Source organism: Leptopilina heterotoma, unplaced genomic scaffold, assembly GCF_015476425.1.
Source record: "Leptopilina heterotoma isolate Lh14 unplaced genomic scaffold, ASM1547642v1 Lhet_17, whole genome shotgun sequence".
Classification (NCBI taxonomy): Eukaryota; Metazoa; Arthropoda; class Insecta; order Hymenoptera; family Figitidae; genus Leptopilina; species Leptopilina heterotoma.
The window spans coordinates 3315112-3341518 of NW_025110886.1; the positions used below are offsets into that span (position 1 = coordinate 3315112).

A 26407-nucleotide genomic window follows, 5' to 3' on the forward strand; every position below is an offset into this window, starting at 1 on the left:
TTATTAAATTCCTTGACTAGAAAAATGTATGCTTCGATGTATGTTTCATCACTTTTGCTTTCAATTATTGAGATGTATTTATTATTCATTTTCAACAAGTTAATAGTTCTATTTCCAGTTCAATAAAGGTATTTATTATAAATAAATATATACGAAAATTGTTTTTCGTAAAATATAAAGGTTTAAAATACAGATACATATTATAAAATTGCTTAATTCGAGTCTTTCATAAAAATTAAAAAATTTAAATGGCTAACAATCCTCAATTAAAAATGCTTAACTGATAGACTTTTTGTACGCATTAAATCCGGAACACTACTGTTTAGAATATCCAGTAATAATCAGATCCAGAAACCTATGAAGAAATTAATCTTTAGTCGTTAACATTGAGACTTAACAAATTTTTTATTAGGAGTTCTGTTAGTAATAGTTAATATTTAAATACCGCTGACAAGTTGTATATTTTTGTAATTCTCTTTGTTTTCATTTTATAGACACTTTGCTTCCTCATATATAGAGATAATTAATAATAATAATTGAAAAGTTTTTAAATAAAATATTAAAAAAACAATATTTTCCACAATTTTTGGTTTTCATGGGAAAAGTAGGGGAGAGTGGGGCAAAGGCGCTATGCGGGGTAAAGACGTTTTTTAAAATATCTCCTTTATTTTCTGTCTATTCCAATTGGTATTAAAAATTAAGTTGCAATGAAATCAGACCAACCCAACGGGAAGTTGCCAATGTTAACGATTGGTTCAATAATGGGCCATGCTTGGTGCCCAATGGTTTTTTCTTGGCAAAACAATTGGCAACCATCATTGGACCACCAATGGTTTAAACTTGGGATGATCACGCTACTGCCAATGATCGGTAGCCAAGCATCGGGCCAATATTAGTTGCCAAGGAATTGCCAAGGAAACAAAATCGATTTTCAAAAGCTTGATTTTTTATTGGCAGCCAACAAAAAACCAAGGTTTTAAAAATTGGTTTTTTTTAATTATTAATTAAAATTTATTTTTAAAAAATATATTTTTCAAAAATTTATTTTTTAAAAATATATATTTTTTTAAATTAATAGAACATATTAATTTAATTTGTCACCTCTGGTAAAACAAAGATGAAAGACTGATAAATTCCCTCACTTTATATCTTACAGTGGAGGGATAACTGTGAATGTCTTTGCGAGAGAGGAGCAGGTACTTATATAGAGCCAGTGTAACAGGTCACAAGCGAGAAGAAATCACTAGCATGCACTCTGGCGGCGCTTGTCGGAAGTGGCGCAACGTTGGTGGCCAAGCGCTGTGTCGATAATGTCAGGATATGCATGCGCGCCAGAAAACAGTTCCGACAAGCGCCGCCAGAGTGCATGCTAGTGATTTTTTCTCGCTTGTGACCTGTTTCACTGGCTCTATATAAGTACCTGCTCCTCTCTCGCAAAGACATTCACAGTTATCCCTCCACTGTAAGATATAAAGTGAGGGAATTTATCAGTCTTTCATCTTTGTTTTACCAGAGGTGAAAAATTAAATTAATATGTTCTATTAATTTAAAAAAATATATTTTTTTTAAATTAATTTTTGAAAAATATATTTTTTGAAAATAAATTTTAATTAATAATTAAAAAAAATCAATTTTCAAAACCTTGGTTTTTTGTTGGCTGCCAATAAAAAATCAAGCTTTTAAAAATCGATTTTGTTTTCTTGGCAATTCCTTGGCAACTAATATTGGCCCGATGCTTGGCTACCGATCATTGGCAGTAGCGTGATCATCCCAAGTTTAAACCATTGGTGGTCCAATGATGGTTGCCATTAATGTTCCAATAATGGAACGGAGTTCGCCAAGCATGGCCCATTATTGAACCAATCGTTTACTTCCCATTGGGAATTGATTAAAAAAAGAAAAACCTAAAAATATCAAATATTTTAAGAAATATAACAAAAAAATTGTTTTGCAAAAATAAAATGATAATTTTACTGAACAAACTTTTATTTTTTAAAACATAAGTTTAAGTATTTAATTTTTAAAAACGTAACATGTAATATTTCTCTACACAACTGGCGTGGTGTTTTAGTTTAATTTTGTATCTAAATATTTTTAATTTAAAGTAAAAAAAAAGTTTGTTATGTGGGGCAAAGGCAATATTGAACATAATTTGGTTAAAAACAATTGAATATTCGAATTTTCTATGTATTAATTCACAATATAAGGTTAAAATCACTAAAAGTTTTTATTTTTTATTTAAATAATTTAATTCTTTTAATAATATGTTGTTAACCTTATGTTTCGTAAATATTATACTAATCAATATCAATTGTTAATTTTTTTAAGGTTTATAAATGCTTTCTTTTAGAAATATAAGCGAAAACGTCGCTGCCCCAGCGTGTGGGGCAAAGGCATTTTTTGCATTGTTTTTAAATTTCATTAAATAATGTATTTATAATTATAATATACTAAATAACAACTATTAAAATTTCTTGTTGATTAGTTTTAGAATAATGAAAAACAAAGACTACATAAATTAATTGCTTAATTTAAAAAATATACATCGATAAATGTAAACCTAGCGCCTTTGCCCCACTCTCCCCTATATCCCAAAAATAAAAAAAACAAAAGACTATTAAATACAATTATTTTTAAGAATAAAAGGAGATCTAAATAAAACTTCGCACAGTTATAGTTGAAATTTCTACCTGGATGAAGTATTATCTGTTTACTTAATTCGATGCCTATTCAAAATGATATGCAACAAAAATGAGCTCATATTTTTTTATTTCGTTCTTCTTCAGAAGCATTGAAAGAGTATCTAATTTAGTCTGCAAGCGCATTTTTATAGCGTGCAATTTTTTTTTATTACTTTCTTCCTGGGGATACACAATATTTTGTAAGTTGAGTGAGCTTATCATTTTTGCTTCTCCAGCAAATATCAAGTAACATAGATTGCTCACTAACGACATGGAATAAGCAACAATAAAAGAAAGGACAAGAAAAAATGACCAGTATTAATAAAATCGACGTACATAATTTAAATAGTTGAAAATTACACTTTTGTACTTCCTATATTATGAAAAAAATTTGCCCTCTACGAGTTTAGGAATCTGCAATATATTTTACAAAACTTTCTAGAAATTCCAGTCTAATAAGAGCTGTATTAGTATTTTCAGCATAACTTTAGGTCATGAGGCAATTATATAACCTAAAAATTATTTCAAAGGTCGTGGTCCTAGAGAATAATTACAATGAGTTATAGTATAAATATATGCATCGTGAGGCTAAATAAATTTTAACCCAAAAGTCATATCACTATAATTTTTTTAAAGATAAAATTTGTCCACCGATAAAATTAGAAGATTTTAAATATAGAATGAAAAAAATTATCAATCGATATTTAGATATTTAATAATTCGATATTTTTTTGATATATTTATAATTCAACGTTTGCAGAAGTGCATCAAACTCACAATCAGCTTACATGGGCTGTTCTTGTGCGTAGGTCATTTTTTTACATTTTAATTTAAATTCTGGCTGACGATCTAAGAAATTTCAACTTTTCCAAAATAAGAACCACCCTAATAAGTACCTGCAAATTAACTGCAGGTGATATAATTATGCTTAACTGCATATAATTACCAAATTATTAAATTTTCTTCAAATGTTAAAATGTTACAGTTACATTACACAGGCACACAAAAAAATAAAAAAGTCAAAACCCAGAGGTCACACCCCCCTATCCCCATGTTTTTGGGGTCGCTGAAACCGAATATGACCATGAAATTTTTTTTTCATCGGACATTTTCCCGCTACCACCCCCTTACACCTGCTCCCGGGGGTTGAAATTTCAGTTTAAAAAAAAGTGGAGTAGGGTGTCTATTCCTATGTTTTTTGGGTCGCTAAAACCAAAAAAGACTACCAAAAACAAATTCTTCCCTCCCTTAACCCCCTACAACCCCCTTAACATTCGAAAGGTGGGGGGTCGAAATTCGAATTTTCACGAAAAGTCGATTACGGTGTCTAAACCTACGTTTTTTGGGTCGCTGAAACCAAAAAAGACTACCAAAATCAAGTCCTTTCCACCCTCGACCCCCTACAACCCCCTGAAATAATTTTTGATAATTAATATTTAATTTTTAATTTCCCAAAAATCGGTTCGTTTTATTTGAAAAAAATTATTGCAGGGGGATGTAGGGGGTCGGGGGAGGAAAGGATTTGATTTTGGTAGTCTTTTTTGGTTTCAGCGACCCAAAAAACGTAGGTTTAGACACCGTAATCGACTTTTCGTGAAAATTCGAATTTCGACCCCCCACCTTTCGGATGTTAAGGGGGTTGTAGGGGGTTAAGGGAGGGAAGAATTTGTTTTTGGTAGTCTTTTTTGGTTTTAGCGGCCCAAAAAACATAGGAATAGACACCCTACTCCACTTTTTTTTAAACTGAAATTTCAACCCCCGGGAGCAGGGTTAGTGTACTTGGGCAAAGTTTGGGTCAACCCAACTTGACAACAACTGGGATTTCCCAAAGTATTCCCAAACTCAAATTTAATTGAATTTTCTGTTATAAATCAATAAAAAACTTAAGAAGAAAATAAGAAAAATAAAACTTTAGTTAATTACATTAATATCACAGAAAAAATTCTGGTTCTGATCCTTATGTTTTTGGGGTGTCGCTGAATCCAAATCCGATGCCCATTTAATTCCATCAGATCACGATTTTTTCTAACCTCAAAAGACCTGTCGGATTTATGTGGCATACAATTTTTTAAAACATAGATAGATTTACATGAAATCTGTTACTTGCTTTTGAGGTCGCTGATTATGAATTTGATGTCAAATAACCGAATTGGCAGTTGTCATTAAATTCATGATTGACGAGCTCAAAAACAATTAAACTGTCAATGTTATTAAAATAAATACCTTCTTAAAAATGTAGACAGTTGTCTTGACAGCTGTCAACTGTCAATTCTAATATTTGATATTAAATTCATAACACAGCCCGCTGCAAATTTTAACTTATCGTCTGCGAATAGAACGCGACATAGTGTTTCCGAACGGATTTTTCATGCTGAACACGAGTCCGGGGTCGAAAACTTCCCATCACGTCTCGTTTTCGAATAAAAGGGGGTTGAAACCCCTAAAAATAGCGTCCATCAGGTCTGAATTTTTTCCTAACCTCAAAAAAACATGTCAAATTTTTGGTGGTATACAAATTTTTTTGAAACTTAGTATACAGGGGTTTTTGAGGTCGTTGATTACAAATCTAAAGCCAGATTTTCAAAATGGCTGTCAAGATTATTTGGAAATTAATGATTTTTTAGAAATTCTTTTTAAAGTTAATGGATTTGGATGTAACTTGGTACCCAGGAATTTTTGAGGCCTCTGATTAAGAATTTAAAGTTATATTTTCCAAATCCAATATGGCGGATCCAATATGGCAGATGAAATTTTTAAACATTGATGGATTTTGATGAAACTTAGTGCCTTGGGGTTTTTGAGATCTCTAATTACGAATCTGAAGTCATATTTTCAAAATTCAAAATATCGGACGAAATTTTTAAAAATTGACGGATTTTGATGAAACTTGGTACCAAGTGGTTTTTGAGGTCTCTGATTACGAATCTGAAGTCATATTTTTAAAATTCAAAATATCGGACGAAATTTTTAAAAATTGATGGATTTTGATGAAGCTTGGTATCTTAGGGTTTTTGATTACGAATCTGAAGTCAAAATTTAAGGTACTATCACAAAACTTTTTAGAAAATAAAAAGAGTCCACAATACAAACAAATTATTGCTAATAATTTTGGCTGACATTTTGGATCTGCAATTTTGAAAATCTGACTTCAGATTCGTAATCAGCGTCCCCAAAAACTCCTAGATACCAAATTCGATTAAAATACATCAATTTTTAAAAATTTCGTCCGTCATTTTGAAAATATATCTTCCAATAAATAATCAGAAGCCTCAAAAACCCCTGGGTACCAAGTTTCATCCAAATCCATCAACTTTAAAAGGAATTTCTAAAAAATCATTAGTTTCCAAATAATTTCGACCACCATTTTTAATTTTGGAAATCTGGCTTCAGATTTGTAATCAGCGACCTCAAAACCCCAAGATATCAAGTTTCATAAAAATCCATTAATTTAAAAAAAAATTCGTATACTACCAAAAATTTGACATGCTTTTTGAGGTTGATTTCATTATGCAGATTGATTGTAACTTTACGTGAAAAATGCATCTTTAAACAGATGTTTAGCTTTGTGTAAACACTGAAAAACTTGTCACTGAGAGGTTAAAATTTCTTCAACATTTTTTTAAACCTAAAATTTCAATCAATCTGTACATAACAGACGTAATCTATATTATTATTAACATTTTCCAACAATTTTCATTAAAAATTATTACAAAACTCCATTAACAAGATACGGGAAAGATTTGTGTTGTAAAACTGTGACGTCCTAATGTTTGAAATGCCCTCAACTCTGGGAATCAGTACTGGCAAAATATTATCATCCCAAAGTTACGCCATCTTTTGACTACTGCGCCAGTAGTGAATTTCTGATTGGATATATACATACATATATATATATGAGAGAGAGAGAAAGGAAATATGTAGAGAGAGGGAATCTTGATCGTCAGGTCAAATTAAAGAGGAGAGAAACCGGTTTAAGGGAGAAACCGATTATCAAAGCAAGTAGAGTAGGTTCAAGGAACGACTGATCTCACTTCGCTGGTGGTATGACCCAGGACAGTGGATTCTTCCGTGAATGATAGCAATAGGAATACTATATGGAGGGTGTACTAACCGGGCATGATCGAGATCTCGTTTGTTGCCAAGTAGAAGGGCAGTGAAATAAGATGGTAAACGAAGATCCGCCAGTTGCTTCAGAAGTCCTCTCGCCTCTTGAAAGCTTTGTTTGCAGGTCACGCTGTAAACAATGACGAATGCCTCACCCCATCTTATGTGCGAGTATAGGCAATTGTTTTCCTGAAACATATAATAACAATTTCATATGTAAAATATACTTGGAAAATCTATATCTAATCCGGAAATCTTTAGGATGAATTATTTTACTGAAGATATGTATATATGGGCGTTTCCACGTGAAATTTACGTATGAATTTTCAAAATTTTGGATTTGTAAAAGTAAACCTATTTTCAGTAGCTCATAAGTTTGAAAATATTATGAAACTGACATAAGATTCGTAATCAGTGGCCTCGAAAGCCTTCATGTAAAAAGTTTCAGGTCAATTGGATCAATTTTTTACATATTCCGCCATATTGGATCCGCAATTGAGCCGTTCGCTAGAAAAACGACTTAAGCGGTTTTTAAAAATTTTGTTATCAGTGTATTCTACAAGACATATAGATTGCATATATCAAGTTTCTAAAGTTGTAGGTCACTATTTATGAATTAATTGAGGTGTTTAAACTTCCTGGGTCCCGAAATTGAAGCACTTACGCAAGCGCGCGTTCACGCGTCCTCTGCTACCGCGCACAGTGGGAAGAAATGCAGTGTTTTGGACAAAATTCTGCCGACAATACAAATCTCCACCGATTTCAATTTTTTTTTAAATACTAAAGAAGGTTTTTCCTACAAGCCTTCACTACTATAAATTTGAAATTTTCAAAAATTTTGGATTATTACAAAAGCGAGTAATTTTTTCATTTTGTTAACTAAACTTGTGCATTATAATGTTGATATTTAATTGAATATTACTATAAAATATATCGTAAGACTTTTTAGAATAATAAATATGTTTGAATACATTAAAATAAAAGTGTTCCCGTGTAGAAATTTCGCTGGGGCCCTGATCAGGGCCGGATAGGGCCGACCTATTAGGGAATGAAACGCCGCGCCCGATGTGGCCCTGATCAGGAAATCCACATTTTCTTGTCGCCCCGATCTGGCCCTGATCGGGCGCGGCGTTTCATTCCTTACTATGGCCCTAGTAGGGCAATTTCTACACTGGTTCTTTTATAAAATACTTAATTTTGTTTCATTTTTAGTGGTTCGCCGGAAAAACCACTTAAGTCATTTGTTATAAAATAATGTTATTAAAGTAGCAAAACATTGTTTACTCGACCTTCTTTTCTTTTAAAGTATTCTTTGATAATACCTTTGTATTGAGAAAAATGAGCGATATAATTAATACGTAAATTATATTAGTAATTCGTTTCTGAATCTTTAATTTAATTTTTTCGTCAAAAACTTAAGTCGACTTAGGTCGTTTTTCTAGCGATCGGCTCAATTTTAAATTTTAAAAAATTAACACCAAATTCGTAATCAGCGACCCCAAAAACCCCCGAGTAACAAGTTTCGAACCAATTGGATCAACTTCAAAAAAGTCGTCCGCCTTATTAGATCCACCATTTTTAATTTTGAAAAACTTACACCGGATTCATAATCAGCGACCTGGAAACCCCCGAGTGACGAGTAGTATATTACTTTCTTTGGACATTATACATTTACTGTAAATATTCAGAAATTTACAGGCTACTACTAATTAAAAGCTAGAAACAACGTTTTTACACTATTTACAAAATTTTATACATCAAAAACTAAAAAAGTGCAATTTATTATTGTTTTAAACAATATAGTTTAAACAATTAATAAAAAATTTTATATTCGACCTCGAGAGATCTCTTCAAAATTCATTAATGAGTGTTTAAAAAAAATTTGAAAATCCGTTAAGATTTGAAACGTGTAGACTATTTTGAACCCAGTTTTTTTTTATTTTGCCCCACTGTGCGGAGTTACAGTTTTAGAGGATAGGAGACTAATTAGCCAATAACTTCTAGAGTTTTGATCTGATTAACTTCAAAAGGCAAATTTTGATATCAGAAGTACTGAACATAAAAAAAATTATATGATATTTAGTAAAGTTATATCATTTTGTCCTACACTTGTAAAATACTTTTATAAAATTTCATAATAGCTTTCTTTCAGTGTAGACGCGGAAAATGTCATTTCTCAGGATGGTTTCTCCGGTTTCTCATTGACACGATTGAACTGACACTGACAGCGTGCCTGTAATTAATAATTATACTGCTAAATATCGTTGAATGAAACCTTTATAATGATCGACGAAAATTTTACGATAGCAGATATTTCGTTTAATTGGTAAGACAGGGGACAGTACCAAAGTGAACCATGACCTTGCGAGATGAACTTCAGTCAGACCACAAACATTAAATTGATACTTAAGAAAGTATTTTAATTTATAAATCTACATTAAAAAATACTAAAAAAGGAATTATAAATATACTAATTATATTATTTATTAAATTTAATTTTTCTTTCAATTTATGAATATTAATTATATTTTTAAATGTAAAATGAAAATGAGAATTGAAATTTTCAAGTTGACAACTCTAGAAACATTGAAATGGAATTTCATTCAGCAGCGGGACATTGGCGGTACATGGAAGGAAAAGAGAACACGTAAGGTATGTGGTAACATCACTTTAATAGCTCATAAATATTTATTGATCGATTGTATCGAGACAATTGGATGTGATACCGGAATGGATTCCACGTATGTTCAGGGCACTTGTGATACTATGACGTGGTGCGGTCGCGAGCGTTCTTGAGCAATATTCAATGCTTAACATTACTTCGTTGCTTATGAAACTGTATAATATACAAAAGCCAACCGTTATACCGAAATTGACCTTTCAAAATTTTTTTAAATCCCAACATTGCCTTGACTTTTATTCCTTATACTATAGATCAGACATAATGAAACTTAAAGAAAAGTTAAAAAAATATTCACTTAAATTTAAAAAAAAATATCTTAGATTTATGCAGAATTACTTTTAAAATCCGTCTTAAGTTCCTTATGTTACTGGATAGTGTAAAAAATTTTGAATTTAAAATCATTAATATTGAAGTCTTACTATTATGTGCTTAACTAAAATGTAAATAGTCTCGGCAACACTGAGTAAAAATGTTAAGAACTTAAGGGTATGTCCAAGTTGTAAAATGTAAACAAACCAACAGGTTTGGCTTCACTATTCGCTATTTTGAAGCATTTTTGCACGAGGTCTCATTTTTGTACATAAATATAAATTCACATTTTCTTTATGAAAATGGTGAACTGACGTATTCTATTTGGTAACTACGCCTTGCATAGCTGAAAAAAATGAGAAAACAACTAAGTTTTATTCAAAAGAAAATGTGCACTTTCACATGGTGCTGTCAATGCATTCTTAGTGCGCTCTGCGCATGCGCAGAGAGCAACAGAGTCTCAGATCGCGAAAAAATAAAGTGTTTGACTATATCAACCGCACGGACGATGAAGAAGTTTTTACCCTTTCTCTTGTAATTTCAAGGAGGAAAGGGAAAAATTTACCCTTCCACATGTTGAAGGTCCAATCGCTGACATGAGACTTCTTCATCGTCAGTGCGATTGATATACTCAAGCAGTTTATTTTTCGCGACGTGTCAAAAATGCTATTTTACTGGTCATTTTAATTTTCGAGTTATGAATTTTCGAAATTTTTGACTTTTAATTGTAGACCTATATTCAGTAGCTTATAAGTCCGAAAATATTGACTTTAGGAAAAAGTTGTCAAAGAATGAAAGTTTCAGTTTTCTTTCGACTTTTATAAAATGTAAACAAAAAATTTTTTTAAAAATTTTTTTCTATAAGCAAATTAATTTTTTTTAATTTTGGGCCGGATTTTTTTTTATTTTTTTTTTAATTTATTTATACCTTATAATATAGAGAAGATTTTCCAAAAATTGCCGAAATGGGCCTGATGTGTTAAATGAGTTTTAAAACATTTTCAAAAATCACTTGCAAGCATCACAGTGGGGTTTTTTTACAAATAACTTTTTAAAACTGTCTACAGCGTATAATTTTTAATCTATTTGAGTGTTCTTTGTTTTAAATTAAAGGGTCTACGCTGTAGACAGTTTTAAAAAGTTGATTGTAAAAAAATCCCACTTTGATGCTTGCAAGTGATTTTTGAAAATGTTTTAAAACTCATTTAACACATCAGGCCCATTTCGGCAATTTTTGGAAAATCTTCTCTATATTATAAGGCATAAATAAATTAAAAAAAAATAAAAAAAATCTGGCCCAAAGTTAAAAAAAATTAATAATTTGTTTATTAAAAAAAATTTTGTTTTAATAAAAAATTAAAAAAACATTTTTTTGTTTAATTATTTAAGAGGCCTTGTACGGTTAAAGATGTTTATTTGTCATAAATATTCTAATTGTTTGCTACATGTTTCGGCTTAAAAAGCTCTCATCAGGCAAAAATCGAGAAAATTATTTACAAAAAAAGAGATCACATTTCGACAAACTAAACGAACACATGTCTGAAATAAAAAAATTTCGAATATGCTATTAAGAAAAATATTAAGAAACATTAAAAAAAAATTTTTGTTTTTATTTCTTAAAAGTCGAAAGAAAACTAAATCTTTTATTCTTTGACAACTTTTTCCTAAACTCAATATTTTCGGACTTATAAGGTACTGAATATAGATCTACAATTAAAGGTCCAAAATTTCGAAAATTCATAACTCGAAAATTTGGACAATTAAACAAAAATAAAAAAATACGTTTGTTTTTTTCGATACAGAATGGAAAAAAAAATATTTTTGAACGATTTTAAGAGGTCGACTAAAATCTCACGTGGAATTGCCCATATGCATGTCATTTTCTAAAAAACTACCCTTTTTGAAATACACTTCTTCAAAAAACGCAAAAAATGACAGAAATTTAAAGAAAGGTATATATGTAAAAAAAAAATTTTTTCGTTTTACTGTAACATATGTTTAAAAATATTGTAAACTTTATAAAAAAAAAATTAATAACAAAAATTTATCTCAGGGTAAAAAAAATTATTGTAAACTACCCCCAAGAAACCAAAAAAATTAAAAATCTACTAAATTCGACTAAAATTTGTTACTCGGAGGTTTTCGGGGTCGCTGATTACGAATCCGATGTCAGTTTTAAAAAATTCAAAATAGCGGATCGAATATGGCTGACGATAAATTAGAAAAATCTACCAAATTCGCCTGAAACTTGTTACTCGGGGGTTTTCGGGGTCACTGATTACGAATCCCATGTCAGTTTTCAAAAACTCAAAATGGCGGATCCAGTATGGCGGTCAATAAATTAAAAATTCATCAGATTCGCCTAAAACTTGTTACTCGGGACTTTTCGGGGTCGATGAATACGAATCCGATGTCAGTTTATAAAAATTCAAAATGGCGGAATCAATTTGGCGGATAAGAAAATAAAAAATTCATCAGCTTAGCGTCAAATTTGCTTCTCGCGGGTTTTCAGAGTCGCTGATTACGAATATAAAGTCAAATTTTCAAGAATCACAAAATTAAAAATGGCGGATCCAATATGGCGGACAAAAAAATATAAAAATTCATCAGATTCGCCTGGATTTTGTTATGCAATAGGAGTGGTTGCAAGGGGGTTGTTTATCATTATTATTCATATCTGTATCACTTAGCAACATTTTTTATAATTTTGAAGCATTTAGAATCTATAGATTTTTTTTTATTATTCACAAAAACTTTTATCAACATAACGGGTTGATAATTGACCTTATAGTAGGATTGCTTTTTTTTAGGGTTGCCGATTTTTCTGAAAATTTGCATGCAAATAGTTCCTTGGAAAATATTTGACACGTGTTTTTTTATATCGGTCCAATTTTGGTTTGAAGGGTAGAAAACACCCTTTTCAAATTTAAGGGATGAAAACAGTAACTCGGAGAAAAGTCATTAGATTTTGATGAAATTTGTTACTCGGGGGTTTTTGAAGTCGCTGATTACGAATATGAAGTCTGTTTTTAAAAATTCAAAATGGCCGTTCCAATATGGCAGATTAACCCCTTCCGTGTGGAGTTGAAATATTATAAACTGGGCCAAAAATGTGTAAGACCTTTTCATCAATTAAATCACTTGAAACTTGTTACTCGGGGGTTTTTGAGGTAGCTGATTACGAATCTGAAGTCAGATTTTCAAAATGGCGGATCTAATATGGCGGATGACAAATTTAAAAACTATTTGGATTCGCTCAAAACTTGTTACTCGGGGGGTTTTTTGGGTCGCTGAACACGAATCTGAAAATAATAATTGCTGTTTTTTACCAACTATTCGGACAAAGAACCTACAAACTTGCAGTTTTTCTTAATTTTTCAATTTATCAAGGTAAGTATTATTGCAAAATTAGAACTAACTTGCAAGGTATTACGTGTATTGTTTAAAAAAAGTAAATAATAATAATCATTTTCCTAAACATTTGATGAATTTTTTAATTCATAAAATATCTTTATGTTATATTAATCAGCTTACAAAGTTACGAAATTACAAAACACTACATGTTTCTATGTAATTTGGGTATAGAGTAAGTAAATAACGACAATTATTTGTTTAAATAAATAATGAACTCGTAAGTAGGGGAGAGTAGGCTACATTGAACCACCTGACATCAAAATATATTAATCTCCTATATTAACAAATAATAACTCTTTAACAACAATTTTCTATTTTTTTGAGTGAAAAATAAGATTTTTCACAATGTGTAAGTGGAAATATTATTTTTGAAGTAAATTGTAGTGTTTTATTAGAGGTGGTTCAATGTAGACACAGATCCTTCAAAATAAGAAAAGTGTGACTTGTTACAAAAAAATTAAATTTAATTATTTAATCATAATAATTTGTGTTTGTAACGTGTGTATTAACTAAAGGAGTACTTCAGCTTAATTTTGATACAAAAACCTGATCAAAATTAGTAAAATTTAATTAGTTCTTGGACTTTATAAAATACCCGATTCAATGTAGCCTACCCTCCCCTATATGCAAAACGGTTATACCTTAACAAGTTGATAGATAAATAAATAAAATTAGTTTGATAAATTACAAAAATTCGAAAACAGAGCCTGACTGCACAAGTTTATATCACAACAATAAAATTTATTGCAATGTTAGATTCGGTAGCTTAAATTTTTTAAATCTGACTTCAGATTCGTGTTCAGCGACCCTAAAAACCCCCAAGTAACAAGTTTTGAGCGAATCCAAACAGTTTTTAAATTTGTCATCCGCCATATTGGATCCGCCATTTTGAAAATCTGACTTCAGATTCGTAATCAGCTACCTCAAAAACCCCCGAGTAACAAGTTTCAAGTGATTTAATTAATGAAAAGGTCTTACACATTTTTGGCCCAGTTTATAATATTTCAGCTCCACACGGAAGGGATAATTAACAATAATAAATTGTTTAAAGTTTAAACAAATAAAGTGTGTAGTTTAACATTAGATAAATATATTATATAACATAAGATTCTCACAGTAAACATTATTAATTGTTGAAAGCTTGTTGGCAAGATTTTAATAATAAAACAATAAAATACACAATATTAATATAGGCTGACTACCTCAATGGGAATTCCGTCCAGTAAAAGTTAAAATCCATCGGTTTAAAATTTTTTTTGTATTCAGTGACAAAAAAACTCTCGGTATTCAAATTTCGTTTAAATCCATTGACAACTTAAAATTTTTTAAAATTTTTGGCGGACATATTGGATAAAAAAACCCAAAACTTTTTAAATCTGACTTCAGATTCGTGTTCAGCGACCCAAAAAAACCCCCCGAGTAACAAGTTTTGAGCGAATCCAAATAGTTTTTAAATTTGTCATCCGCCATATTAGATCCGCCATTTTGAAAATCTGACTTCAGATTCGTAATCAGCTACCTCAAAAACCCCCGAGTAACAAGTTTCAAGTGATTTAATTGATGAAAAGGTCTTACACATTTTTGGCCCAGTTTATAATATTTCAACTCCACACGGAAGGGGTTAATCTGCCATATTGGAACGGCCATTTTGAATTTTTAAAAACAGACTTCATATTCGTAATCAACGACTTCAAAAACCCCCGAGTAATAAATTTCATCAAAATCTAATGACTTTTCTCCGAGTTACTGTTTTTATCCCTTAAATTTGAAAAGGGTGTTTTCTACCCTTCAAACCAAAATTGGGCCGATATAAAAAAATACGTGTCAAATTTTTTCCAAGGAACTACTTGTATGCAAATTTTCAGAAAAATTCGATGTCTGTCGGTTCCCTAGTGTTACTTGCTAGTCGTCATAGAAATATTTTTTCGTATTTTCGAAACGCATAGAATCCATGAAAATTATTTTTTTAATTGTTCAAAACTAATGGCAGTATGTAATAATAATTATGGAATAGAGGTGGGTTCAAAGAGAGGGGTGCTTAACATTATTATCCATATCTGTCACTTGGAAACATTTTTTTATAATTAGATTAGATGCATTTAGAATCTATACATTTTTTTTATTATTCACAAAAACTATTATCGTCAAGGGGTGGCTATTTAACATTGAGGGTGGTGTTCAAGTGGTTATTGATAATTGTTTTTAATTTTTAAACAACCAGGGGGTATTTATAAATAATTTTAAATCAGACAGGAGCTTAAAAATATTTAATTTATCAATTTTATAGACGAAAACAACAAAAATAAGTCTTAATCTATGGGAAATTTTACACAAGTCCTCAAAGGAGGACCTACTACCCAGCAAACATTGTTACATAACAGTTATGTAACAGTTATGTCACAGAATATCACACGTGATATAACATGATATGAACATGTGACACGAAATGTCGTAACATGAGGGTCACAGTTACATAATTGTTACAAGAAGGGTGATATAACAATTATGTTGCAGCGTGATATTTAATTATTATATCACAGTTATGTAAATATGTTACATAATTAGAAGAATTTGATACATAATTGTTATATCACACTTATATCACGTTGTGACTTATTATTATATCACAATTATGAGATTCTGTTACATAATTTGATGAGCTTGTTATATAATTGTAACATCACTATTATGACCTACGTGAAAATTATTGTTATTATTTTTATTCAATAGATAATAACAAATGCCATTTGACATGGTAATATCCAAAAATAATTTTAGTAAAAAACTGATTTATTAATTAGTACATTTTTTAAACTTGATTTTTTTACAGATCTTTAATATTATTTATAAACATGTTCACAAGTTTATTTTATTCACATTTCACAACACTTATATACAGATTAAATAGTAATTTTATTATTTTACATAACGCTTAGAATGAAAAATATCCGCTCGCATGTGGGATCGAACTCACGTCCCCCCGCCCTTGACGACCCGACGCAACGCATTTAAACCGCACGGCCACTGAAGGCTGGATGAGAATTCTCCTAATCTACTATATCAACTGCAGTGCCGTATATTCTGTTACTTACTGTTATGTAACTATTACGTAACAAAGACAAACTTGTGATTTTTTTATTTGTAATATACGATTAACGTGTTAATAAAAATATCTACCACACATTAGTCACAGTGTTCAGTAACAATTCTGTAACATTTACGTAACAATGTTACACACATATAAGTAACAATTTTGTAGCATTTACATAACAATGTCACACACATGTGAGTAACAAAAAGAAACGATTACAATTATACTAATCGGGATTACAAATTTTTATTTTATTCTGAAAATTCTATTTTTCTTCACATAAAATTTGAGAGTTATAAACTTTAAATTAATTTTAAATAAATTTGTTCAAATAAAAATTTTTCTTTATTAATTTCTGACAACTTTTTACAAAAAAAATTAAGATGTTTTTTAAATTTTTAATAGACAAACTTTTCAGAGTACGTTAAAAAATTTTAAATAAAATTAAAAGTGAGTGATATATTAAATATCGTAAAATGTTCCAAAAGTCGGCTTCTTCACCCCACTTTACTTTTACGTACTTCTTTAAAAGTTTTGGACATTAATAATTATAATAAATAATACTGATAATAATTATTAATAATAATTTATTGTAAATTAATAAACTTAAACAGTTAAACTAGATTTATAATAAAAAATATTTATTCGAAACAATAATTATAAAATAGTGTTTCATGTTACATAACAGTTATGTAACAATTACATAATTTTATTGCGTAACAGAGAGACTACAATTTTACGTAACAATTTTGTAACGACAGTTACAGAACATTGTTATTTTTATGTTACATAAAAATTACATAACAGTTACGTAATTTAGCTCTTATTACTACAGAAATGTTACGTAACAGTTACAGAACATGTTTGCTATTTAAATAATTTGTTTTTAAATATTTTAGTTGTAATAAAGACTTAAAATGTCAGTTATTTATATTGACGGTTGTTACTTTTTTGTATTTTCATTTAAAAAATTGCAAACATAGCCTACAATTTTTTGCTTCTAAGTTCCCTTTCTTCAAATCGCGTCACATATAATTAATAAAAATGTAAAATATAATTTTTTAATTTTTAAATAATAAACTATAAAAATACATTATCATTATATTCACGATAGTAAAAATGAATATATATATATATATATATAATATTAATTCTGTTTATAAGGTTTAATCTCTTCATTGGATTAGTTGTGAATATTGGAATAAATAAATTTATTATTTAATATAGTATTCTCTAAATATTCAAATTAAAATTTGCCTTGTTATGTTAACCTTAGGAACTAAAGCAAAAATTTCTTTTTAAAAAGAATAAGCAATTGCTTTGCGTGTATTGCTTTTGTTTTTAGGAAAAAATTGCCTATGTAAAAAACACATTCTGCCTATTATTTATTTAAGTGCAGTTTAAAAGAATGTATCACATTGTTGTATAATACGTATGTTATGAAACTATGTTACTGTTATATCACGTCCCAGTAACAGTGTTAATATTTCATTATATAATAGTTACATAATAATATTGTCACAGTGTGATATAATAATGTGACCTACTTTAGTAATTATAACAAAATTATGTATTTATTATGTCACACAGTTTCGTAACAGTTATGTAACAATTAGAGAACGATGCAATAAGACAAAAATTATTACTCTGTGATGTAATGAATATATCACACAGTTATATAATAGTTATTTGAAAAAATTATGTAACTGTTATATCACCATCCAGTAACAGTGTTATATAACAGTGTTACTATCTCATTATATAATGGTTACATAATAATATTGTCACAGTGTGATATAATAATGTAACCTACTTTATTAATTATAACAAAATTATGTATCTGTTATGTCACACAGTTTCGTAACAGTTATGTAACAATTAGAGAACAATCTAACAAGACAAAAATTATCACTCTGTGATGTAATGAATATATCACACAGTTATATAATAGTTATTTGAAAAAATTATGTAACTATTATATCACCATTCAGTAACAGTGTTATATAATATTGTTACTATCTCATTATGTAGTTGTTACATAACAATATCGTCACAGTGAGACATAACAAGGTGCTTTATTTGTTATGTAACACTTACGTAACGTGTTTGCTGGGTACCTACTTTGTAGGTAAAGACGAATATTGTAAACTAAGAAAATTTTTTATTTATTTTTCAATTGAATGGCAAAGATTACACTGAGAAAACTAGAGTATTGGACTAAACATCTGGAGGGACAAATCGTTGATATTTGAGAGTTAGCTATTGGATAACAATCTAAATGTTCAAATACACCATTGACAGATATTCGTGCCATTTCTCTTGGAGGGAAAATGAGTTTATAACAGAGGGACAAATTAACCATCTTGAGAAATCCCTTCCTTATCCGGCGCGAAATGAATAAATATGGCAACCTAACCCCTAAATTAAATACATAAAATGTCAGAAAAATAATTTCGCGCGCATCAGATCGTACACATTTTCTGCGCAACTTTTAACCCTCAGATGCTGGTTATCTGGGTACCTTTATGTGTAATAAAAAGGTAATAACTCAGAAATTTTCAATTCAAGAGGAAGAAAATACCAGTCAGGTAAGTGATCAATATTCAGTTTGAATATGTGATTGATCCCACCAATCAATGAGAAACTATTCTGTCATGTTACAAATGCAAACATACTTGACTTATTCTTTTGAAATAATAAAAGTTAAGTTCTAATAAAATTGTATTAAAATTCGAAAGAATAATATAAAGAAAATAAAGTTGATGTAAATTTCAATATTAGATACTCGCAAAAGTTATAAAAAAGTTTACATAAAAGAATCACTAAATATATGGTAATAAGCAGGTGTAATTTCTGCCTTTGATTCTACGACCTCAATTACTTGATCTGAGTTATGTGAAAAAATGTAAACAGCATGAGAAGCAATGGACACACAAATGCTGCTTATATCCCAACCACTTCGAGTATAAAGAGGTTCATTTGCATATTTGCTAAGCGAGGTCTATATTTATGTCACTCTGTCTAGCCCATTTTGCACACATTGGCCAAGTAGTGGACTTTTTAAAATACTTCCTCGGAAATAACGAATTTTATCAAATCTTTTTTCGATATTTTATATATTGTTGCAGATAAACACAAAAGCAATAATGATATGTAGAAACAGTAATGATAAAATGATAATTTCGAAATATCTTGAAATTTATTGATAATTAATAAAATTAAAATCATTTTAATTTTACAGCGCCTCTTTTTGGCCTACAGATTAAAAAAGGTCGAATTTGACCTAAACATTACCGTAAGGGAACGGCTCCTTGGAGAGTTATGGGGTCTTTTTTTTAAATGAAGGTTAAAAAATACTTCAAATTTGACCTAAAATTTGTCGTAATGTAACAGCCATTAGGAGGCTTCATTTTGTGTAGGTCAAATTTGACCTAAATTTTGACTTAATGTAAGGGCCTTTATAGGGAGCTGAACCCGGCAGCGAAATCTTTTTATAATATAGAGAGATAAGTTATTTCGCATTCAAACAAATTTTTTGAGTATATGTTCAGTTTGAAAATGAGGGTGTGACACGACGTGAATTATTGGGGTCAGATGAAAAAGAGAGGAGCAGGTTAAATACTTTATCATTATAGGGAGGGGATTATGATATGAGTGAAAGTCACTCACGGCTTAAGCCTCAGTTATTAATAGAAGTTAGTTTGTGAATCATATTCAGAAGATCAATTCAAAGTATTCGTAGAGGGGTTGACCGTTTAAGTATAGATCGTCTGATAGCATTACAATCAATTACATCGAGCTGGTTCTTTAAAGATATATCATTCAAAGTGTTAGAACATCTTCTAATAGACTGTAGATTATTAATTATTAATTATTAAATCTATATTTCAAATATAACGCAACATTTATTAAAATATTTGTTAAAAATCATTTGTCTGACTTTAAATAGACTTTTAAGAAATCTAGATATTTTTGCTATTTTGGAAGTTAAGTTTAAAGAAAATTTAAATGAAACAATTTACTGAAGAGTATTTAAAAATTCGATTCTTATTATCGCCTACAGCGTTCTTGAATTATTTTTAATGTTTCTCTTTATTTAATTGATTAAAAAATGATATGATATGAAGTGTTAATAGGCTCGTAAAAGCATGGCTGCAAACTAATGTTTGACAAAAATAAACTAAGACAAATATAGCAAAAATAGAATGTAAGTACAGACTTTAAAATATAAGGACGGGGCGGAAGAGGGATGCTTAAATTTAAATTGCTTAAATAATGTCATTTGGACATTGAGCGAAAGTACACTCGATCCCCACACACGGTCTTAAGTCTTGAAATGAAAGCGTTACGACAGAACATTGTGATGTCAGTGAACCAGACAAGTGGGTGTAACGAACTCGCAATCAGCTTTAAGACAGGTTCTCATCATCATAGTTGAGACTCCTAGGTATATGTAGTACAAAAATGTCTTATGGATTCAGCTGATATTGATTCTTAAAAGAAGGTGCCACACTCGATCTCAACTAGACAAACGAAAGTATTATAACTAGTAACTTGAAAGTGTGAAAGGCGATTGTCTCAATATTCGCATATAACTATCTTTCTCAAGGCAGTTTGAAGGTCTCTTTTATTTTCTTGTATTTTTTCTCTTTTCGATTCCGGTGTGAAAAAGGAATTTCGTTCAACCCAAAATTTAAATATGACGGTTTCAATTTCAAAAAATACAAATAAAATTTCATTTTTTCAAATTTGATAATTTTTTACCCATAAAACGTTTGTGAATAGAATTCAATTCTCAACCATAGGTGCATACAAATTGTATACTTTTAAGAAACGTAAACTAGAATTTAAAATTTCAAGATGTCGGACCAAATATGGCGTCAAATGTGAAGTAAAATTTGAAAGTTTTGGTCACTATATTTCAGAATACCAAAATGTTATTGAATTCGCCTAAATTTTGTTACTCTGGGGTTTTCGGGGTTACTGATTACGAATTCGGTGTCAGTTTTCAAAAATACATAATGGCTAATGCAAGATGGCGGAAATTTTAAAATACAAATAAATTTTTAAATAATATTTAAATATTAGTGTCACTCCCAAAGTACACGCGGTATTTGCTCATGTTCCGGAATTTTGCAAAAGGAAACAGCAAGGCTAAAAAGACTAAAATTAAAATTAAAAAAAATGCGCCAGACGGATTTTGAAATTTTTTTTTCGAAAGTGTTCAATGATACAGTAAGAATACCTAACTATGCATCAGTCCACGAGTGCGAAGAGGACACTCTTATGCAGCGTTCAATGTTCGCTCACTCGCACTCACGCTTAGGGGTGATTCATAGTCAGATACTCTTACTGTATATCCCGAACAAATTGCAACTAGAATTTTTGGAAGGGAAGCAACTTGAGGGTTGAAATTGGTTCCAGGATACCGTGGAATTGGATAAAAATTGATATATATATTATCATATTAATTTCTCAAAATTTACAGACACAAGGATTTTCAAAAACCAATACAAAAAAATTTTATTTTGTCTTTTATTAATTTTATTCTTTGCATCAAGGCAAATCGATTGGTATATATAAAGTACAGATTATATTGAGAATTTTTTAAAAATTAATCACTATTAAATTAAATTATTAAAATAAGTTAAGAACAAATAAATAAGCACATATAAGCAAAAACAAAATGTTCATGCACACAGTTTTTTTAAGGTTGAGACAAAAAACGTATCAAAACGTTGCATCGCAATAGTTCCTGATCAAACTATTATTATGCATTGTCCTAATTTTTTAGTAGGGTAGAGGGCCCTAAGGTGGCCACCCTAGGGAAATTCTTGTGCATTATTTGGCAGCACTGAATGCTTCAGATTATTTTCATTGCTTATATGAAGATGAAGTTTTTGGTTGTGTTTAGACGTGTATAACTGAACGCGTTTGTTTCTAACAGAGAAATCGTTAAATTTCGGTAAAAAAAATTTTGAAAGCATTGTTTTTAAAGTGATACTGTGATTAAAGTTAATAATTTAAAAGTTCTAAACTTTGTGGTAATTTTGTTTACATAGAATACAATAATATTATAAATGAATATCGATAAAATTGTGTGTTATACAATTTTTTGATAACTATTAAAAAATGTCGTCCTGGCCCTAAGGTGGCCACCATGCGTTTTTATGTAAAATCACTTCAATTTTTTTACGATGAATTTATTTTTTAATGTATGAAATAGGATAAATAATTAACCCTTAAACCGCATCCTGGGTGTGCGACATATTAGCATCGTGCCTGTGAAAATGTATGTATATAAGTGTTGACATAACTCAAAAGTTTAGTATGATTATTTAGAGGCGGAAGTATAGTTTATATCCAGTACGTAATCTCGTAGCCGAATGAATATTGTTGTTTTGACAAGGGTTCGAAAATGAAAACGATGCCGTGTCATGCGAAAAAATTAAGGGTCACACAATGTAAAGGAGAAAACGAAAATGCTGATCACACGAATTACTTGCATTATAAACGCCATTGTGCTGTCTCTAAAGTTTGATGTCGATAAGCGGTTGCTGCAATATTGCCAATCTCGCTTCAAGCTTAATTTCCTTTTCTCGCAGCAATGGCCTTAATTACAGATCAGTCACGAGGTCAAGATTATCAAGGTCTGCGATAGCTTTGCTCCTTTGTTTGAAACATTAAATATAGACCAAATTAGCACGAACAATGACAGAGTTTATATATAGCTAAAAAGTTGAGAAGATAGTTTTAAAAATTTAGCTATTGCTTATTTAAATAAGATGGAGGATTGTTTATTATAAATACAGATATTTTCATTACATGAGTTTCTTCATTCCGATAAGTAAAAAAATATCCTTCTTCTTTGAGGAAGCATTAACATTCTTTTTTCTTTAAATATATTTTTCACAAATAGACACAATTTTGATGCAAGGAATATAATTTTGTTAATTATTATTTGCTTGAATTTAAGTAGGGGAGTGTGTCTAGGTATGAGACGGGTTTTGTTTTTAACCCATAAATTGTAAATGGACAAAAGAAACTGTAAATAAAATATACCGTTCGAAAAGTAACTTAAATACGCAACTTTTATTCAAAGAAAGTATAGTGTTCAGATGGACTCAAAAAAAGTTATGATCAATTTTCCGAGCACATCGCTTTTGTCAACAAAAAAAATGTGTCCAGATGTGAGACACTTATTAAAAATTGCTAAAATTTAAAAAGTTTGACATAAAACGTTATGTTTAGTATAAATAATTAAATATGTTAATAATATATATTATTATATACTGAATAATAATATTTATTCGCCAAAATATGACTATCAAATAAACACAATTTAATAGCTTCAACAAGAGCATTAAAATTGATTTCTTCTGAATCAATTGACTTTTTTCCACTTGACATGCCCAAAAATACTAGAAAAAAATCAAAACAACATTTAAATAGTATGCCTGCAAAGTCGTATCTTTTATGCTGGGTGTCGACACCGTCTCACAACTGGTGATGTGCTGTGTCTCACACCCAGAAACTGGCGCTATTTTCAAAAAGGAAAATTAAATTATTTTTTACATAAAAGAGAATATGTTAAGAAGAAAATTTAAACAAAACAAAATTAATTTAAATATAAATATAATTATATAGATATAGTAGTGGCAAGCCTAGGGGGCGTTAAAATCGGCGTGAACTCTGGAGTCCACAAAAATTGTCTAAAACATAAATCCGAAAAATTTTTGATTAAAATATGATCGTAAAATGCGGATGAACCTCGAATATTTAAAAAAAATCAAAAAACCATTCGCATACTTCGCACTCAATAATTAATTTTAAAAAAGTAGCTTTAAAACTATAAAACAAGGAGTAAAACAGTAGTTATCGAAAAATTAAACTTGACGACCAAAAAAAACTCGTTTGACAAACTTCACAAAACTGACGAAAATTAAATTTTCGCCTATATACACGGAGAAAAATGGAGTTTGAAAAACTAGGAGTCAATATTGAAAAAAGGACTCAGTCCAGTAAAAGTACATTAATTCATTTCCATCAAGCATCTTAGGGTGATGCGTATAGTGTATAGAGGGCCTTAGTTCCAAATTTCACTATAAAGAGCATTGAAAAACAGGCAAAGATTATAAGGCGCGCTGCAGTGTGCATAGTAGAGCCACTGGACTCAGTCCTCTACTTCGAAACTTTCACAATAAAGGAACGCAGTCGCGTAACCTGTCAAAATAAATGCTCGACGCGACGCGAAGCGAGTGTTTCCTTTTATTCACTTCGTCAATTTTATATAAAAAAAACAATAACCAATCATTAAAAAAAAAGAAAAATTTGTTAAATGCACTCTTTATATATTCATATTCATTAATTCACAAGTTTTATTCTTCCCACATTTTCCTACTTACAATTAACAACTAAATGCATCGGAAAATCTTACAATCATACGGGATTGAACACCTACCTAACCATACAACTAAATATACGCATATAATTATAAATCACACGCTTTTACATTAAGCCTCTCGGCTACGCAATTGATGGGGGAAATTTCCTATTTAAAAAACATCCCTTACCAATGAAATAAATTAGATCATGCGTGGATTTTACTTTGTAATTAATGTAAGTATGGATGTCAACAATATTCATAATATTGAATAAATAATATTGTCAACTGAAAATTACGAAACTGTAACAAAATTTTCAGTTTTAAACTATTTATTGAATTATATTTATGAAAAGTAATTACTAATAAATGAATGATTAATATTATTTGATTGAATAAATAATTTTGTGTATAAAAAGTAAGAAATAAATATTAACTATATTAATCTTTATACTCATTCTGTATGTCACAGTATGAGAGAGAAAGCATGATAAAGAGAGGGAGGTATTGTCTCTCCTTTTAGTTTAGCGTAGGAAGGAAAGAGAGACGAATAGGTAAGATAGTAACGCCTATTTCTTTGGTTTACAGAAGAACATAATGTTTTCTCCATTTTCCGTGTTAGGTAGAAAGAGAGGAACAGAAATTGGTAGGGGAAGGAAAAGTGGGGAATTTCACTTTCAAGCCAAAATACGAAAAGGGCGTCTTATTTCCTTATTGGATAATTATTTTTCTTTTCTCACTCACAGAAAGATTAAGGAGTGAAAGAGAGGGAGAACGAGGTAAAAGTGAGGGGTATAAATTTTATCGGTATTCCATGTACTAAATGGACAATTTTTCACAAATTTCTGACCCCCCCCCCCCCCCCCCGCCTCCAGTTGTGGACAATCGTGATCATTTGGCAAACCCTCTCCCTTTTATAGTTCTTCACGTGGACAATGCACATTTGAAAAGTATGTAAGTATTTTTTTAATGTTACTCCTGAATTTTAAAAAGTAATAAAGCTCATTTTTGAACATATTTCAAAGCACTAAATTTCGAAAATGATTAACGATTAAAATAATAAATAAACACTATAATTTAATAAAACACTTAATTTTTTTTTAATTATTATATTGTTATATTAACACCATAGTCAGGGAAACAAAATTTTTTCAGTAAAATCAGGAAAATGTCAATAAAAAATTTTTTTTCAGGGAAAGTAAGAAAATTAGTTTAATTTATACAAAAAATCTATTAAGAAATTCAATCCTATTTTCAAAAAATTGCATTAAATTTTTTTTAAAAACTAATTCGTATAATTGTTTTATAATGATTATTTAAGATTTAATTATCTTCGAACAATGTAAATAAAAATTTTTAAATATTTACTTTTTGGACTTATTGAAATTTTTGACAAATTATGGTCCTGTTAATAATTAAAATTCTCAAAAAATTTGATCATTTTTATTAATATGATTTACTAATTCTATTATTTTTAAAATATTTTTACAAATTTTAATTGTTTTTGAAGATAATTGAATCTTAAATAATCATTATAAAACAATTATACTAATTACTTTTTAAAAATATTTTATTGTCATTTTTCAAAAATAATTGAATAATTATTTAAAAGAGTTTTTGTATAATTTAAAAAAACTAATTAATTTTTTGATGAATTTTAATTAAAAATCTTAAATATAATTGTTTTTTTCAAAATGTTAAAAATAATTCTAAAATATTATTCTTGTATGTAGATATATTAA

General features: G+C 29.7%; 1 protein-coding gene across 3 annotated transcripts in view; it reads right to left on the bottom strand.

The window, feature by feature from the left end:
- LOC122499581 (ras-related and estrogen-regulated growth inhibitor-like) overlaps positions 1-26407 on the bottom strand; it is a 176396-nt gene that overhangs the window by 32392 nt on the left and 117597 nt on the right. For all 3 annotated transcript variants that reach the window (XR_006301347.1, XM_043608025.1, XM_043608026.1), the window contains exon 5: positions 6793-6974. Coding sequence is in view for 2 of the 3 variants with exons in the window: in XM_043608025.1 (XP_043463960.1) it covers positions 6793-6974 (182 nt within the window). In the remaining variant the exon portion in view is untranslated. The remainder of the gene's footprint in view (positions 1-6792; positions 6975-26407) is intronic.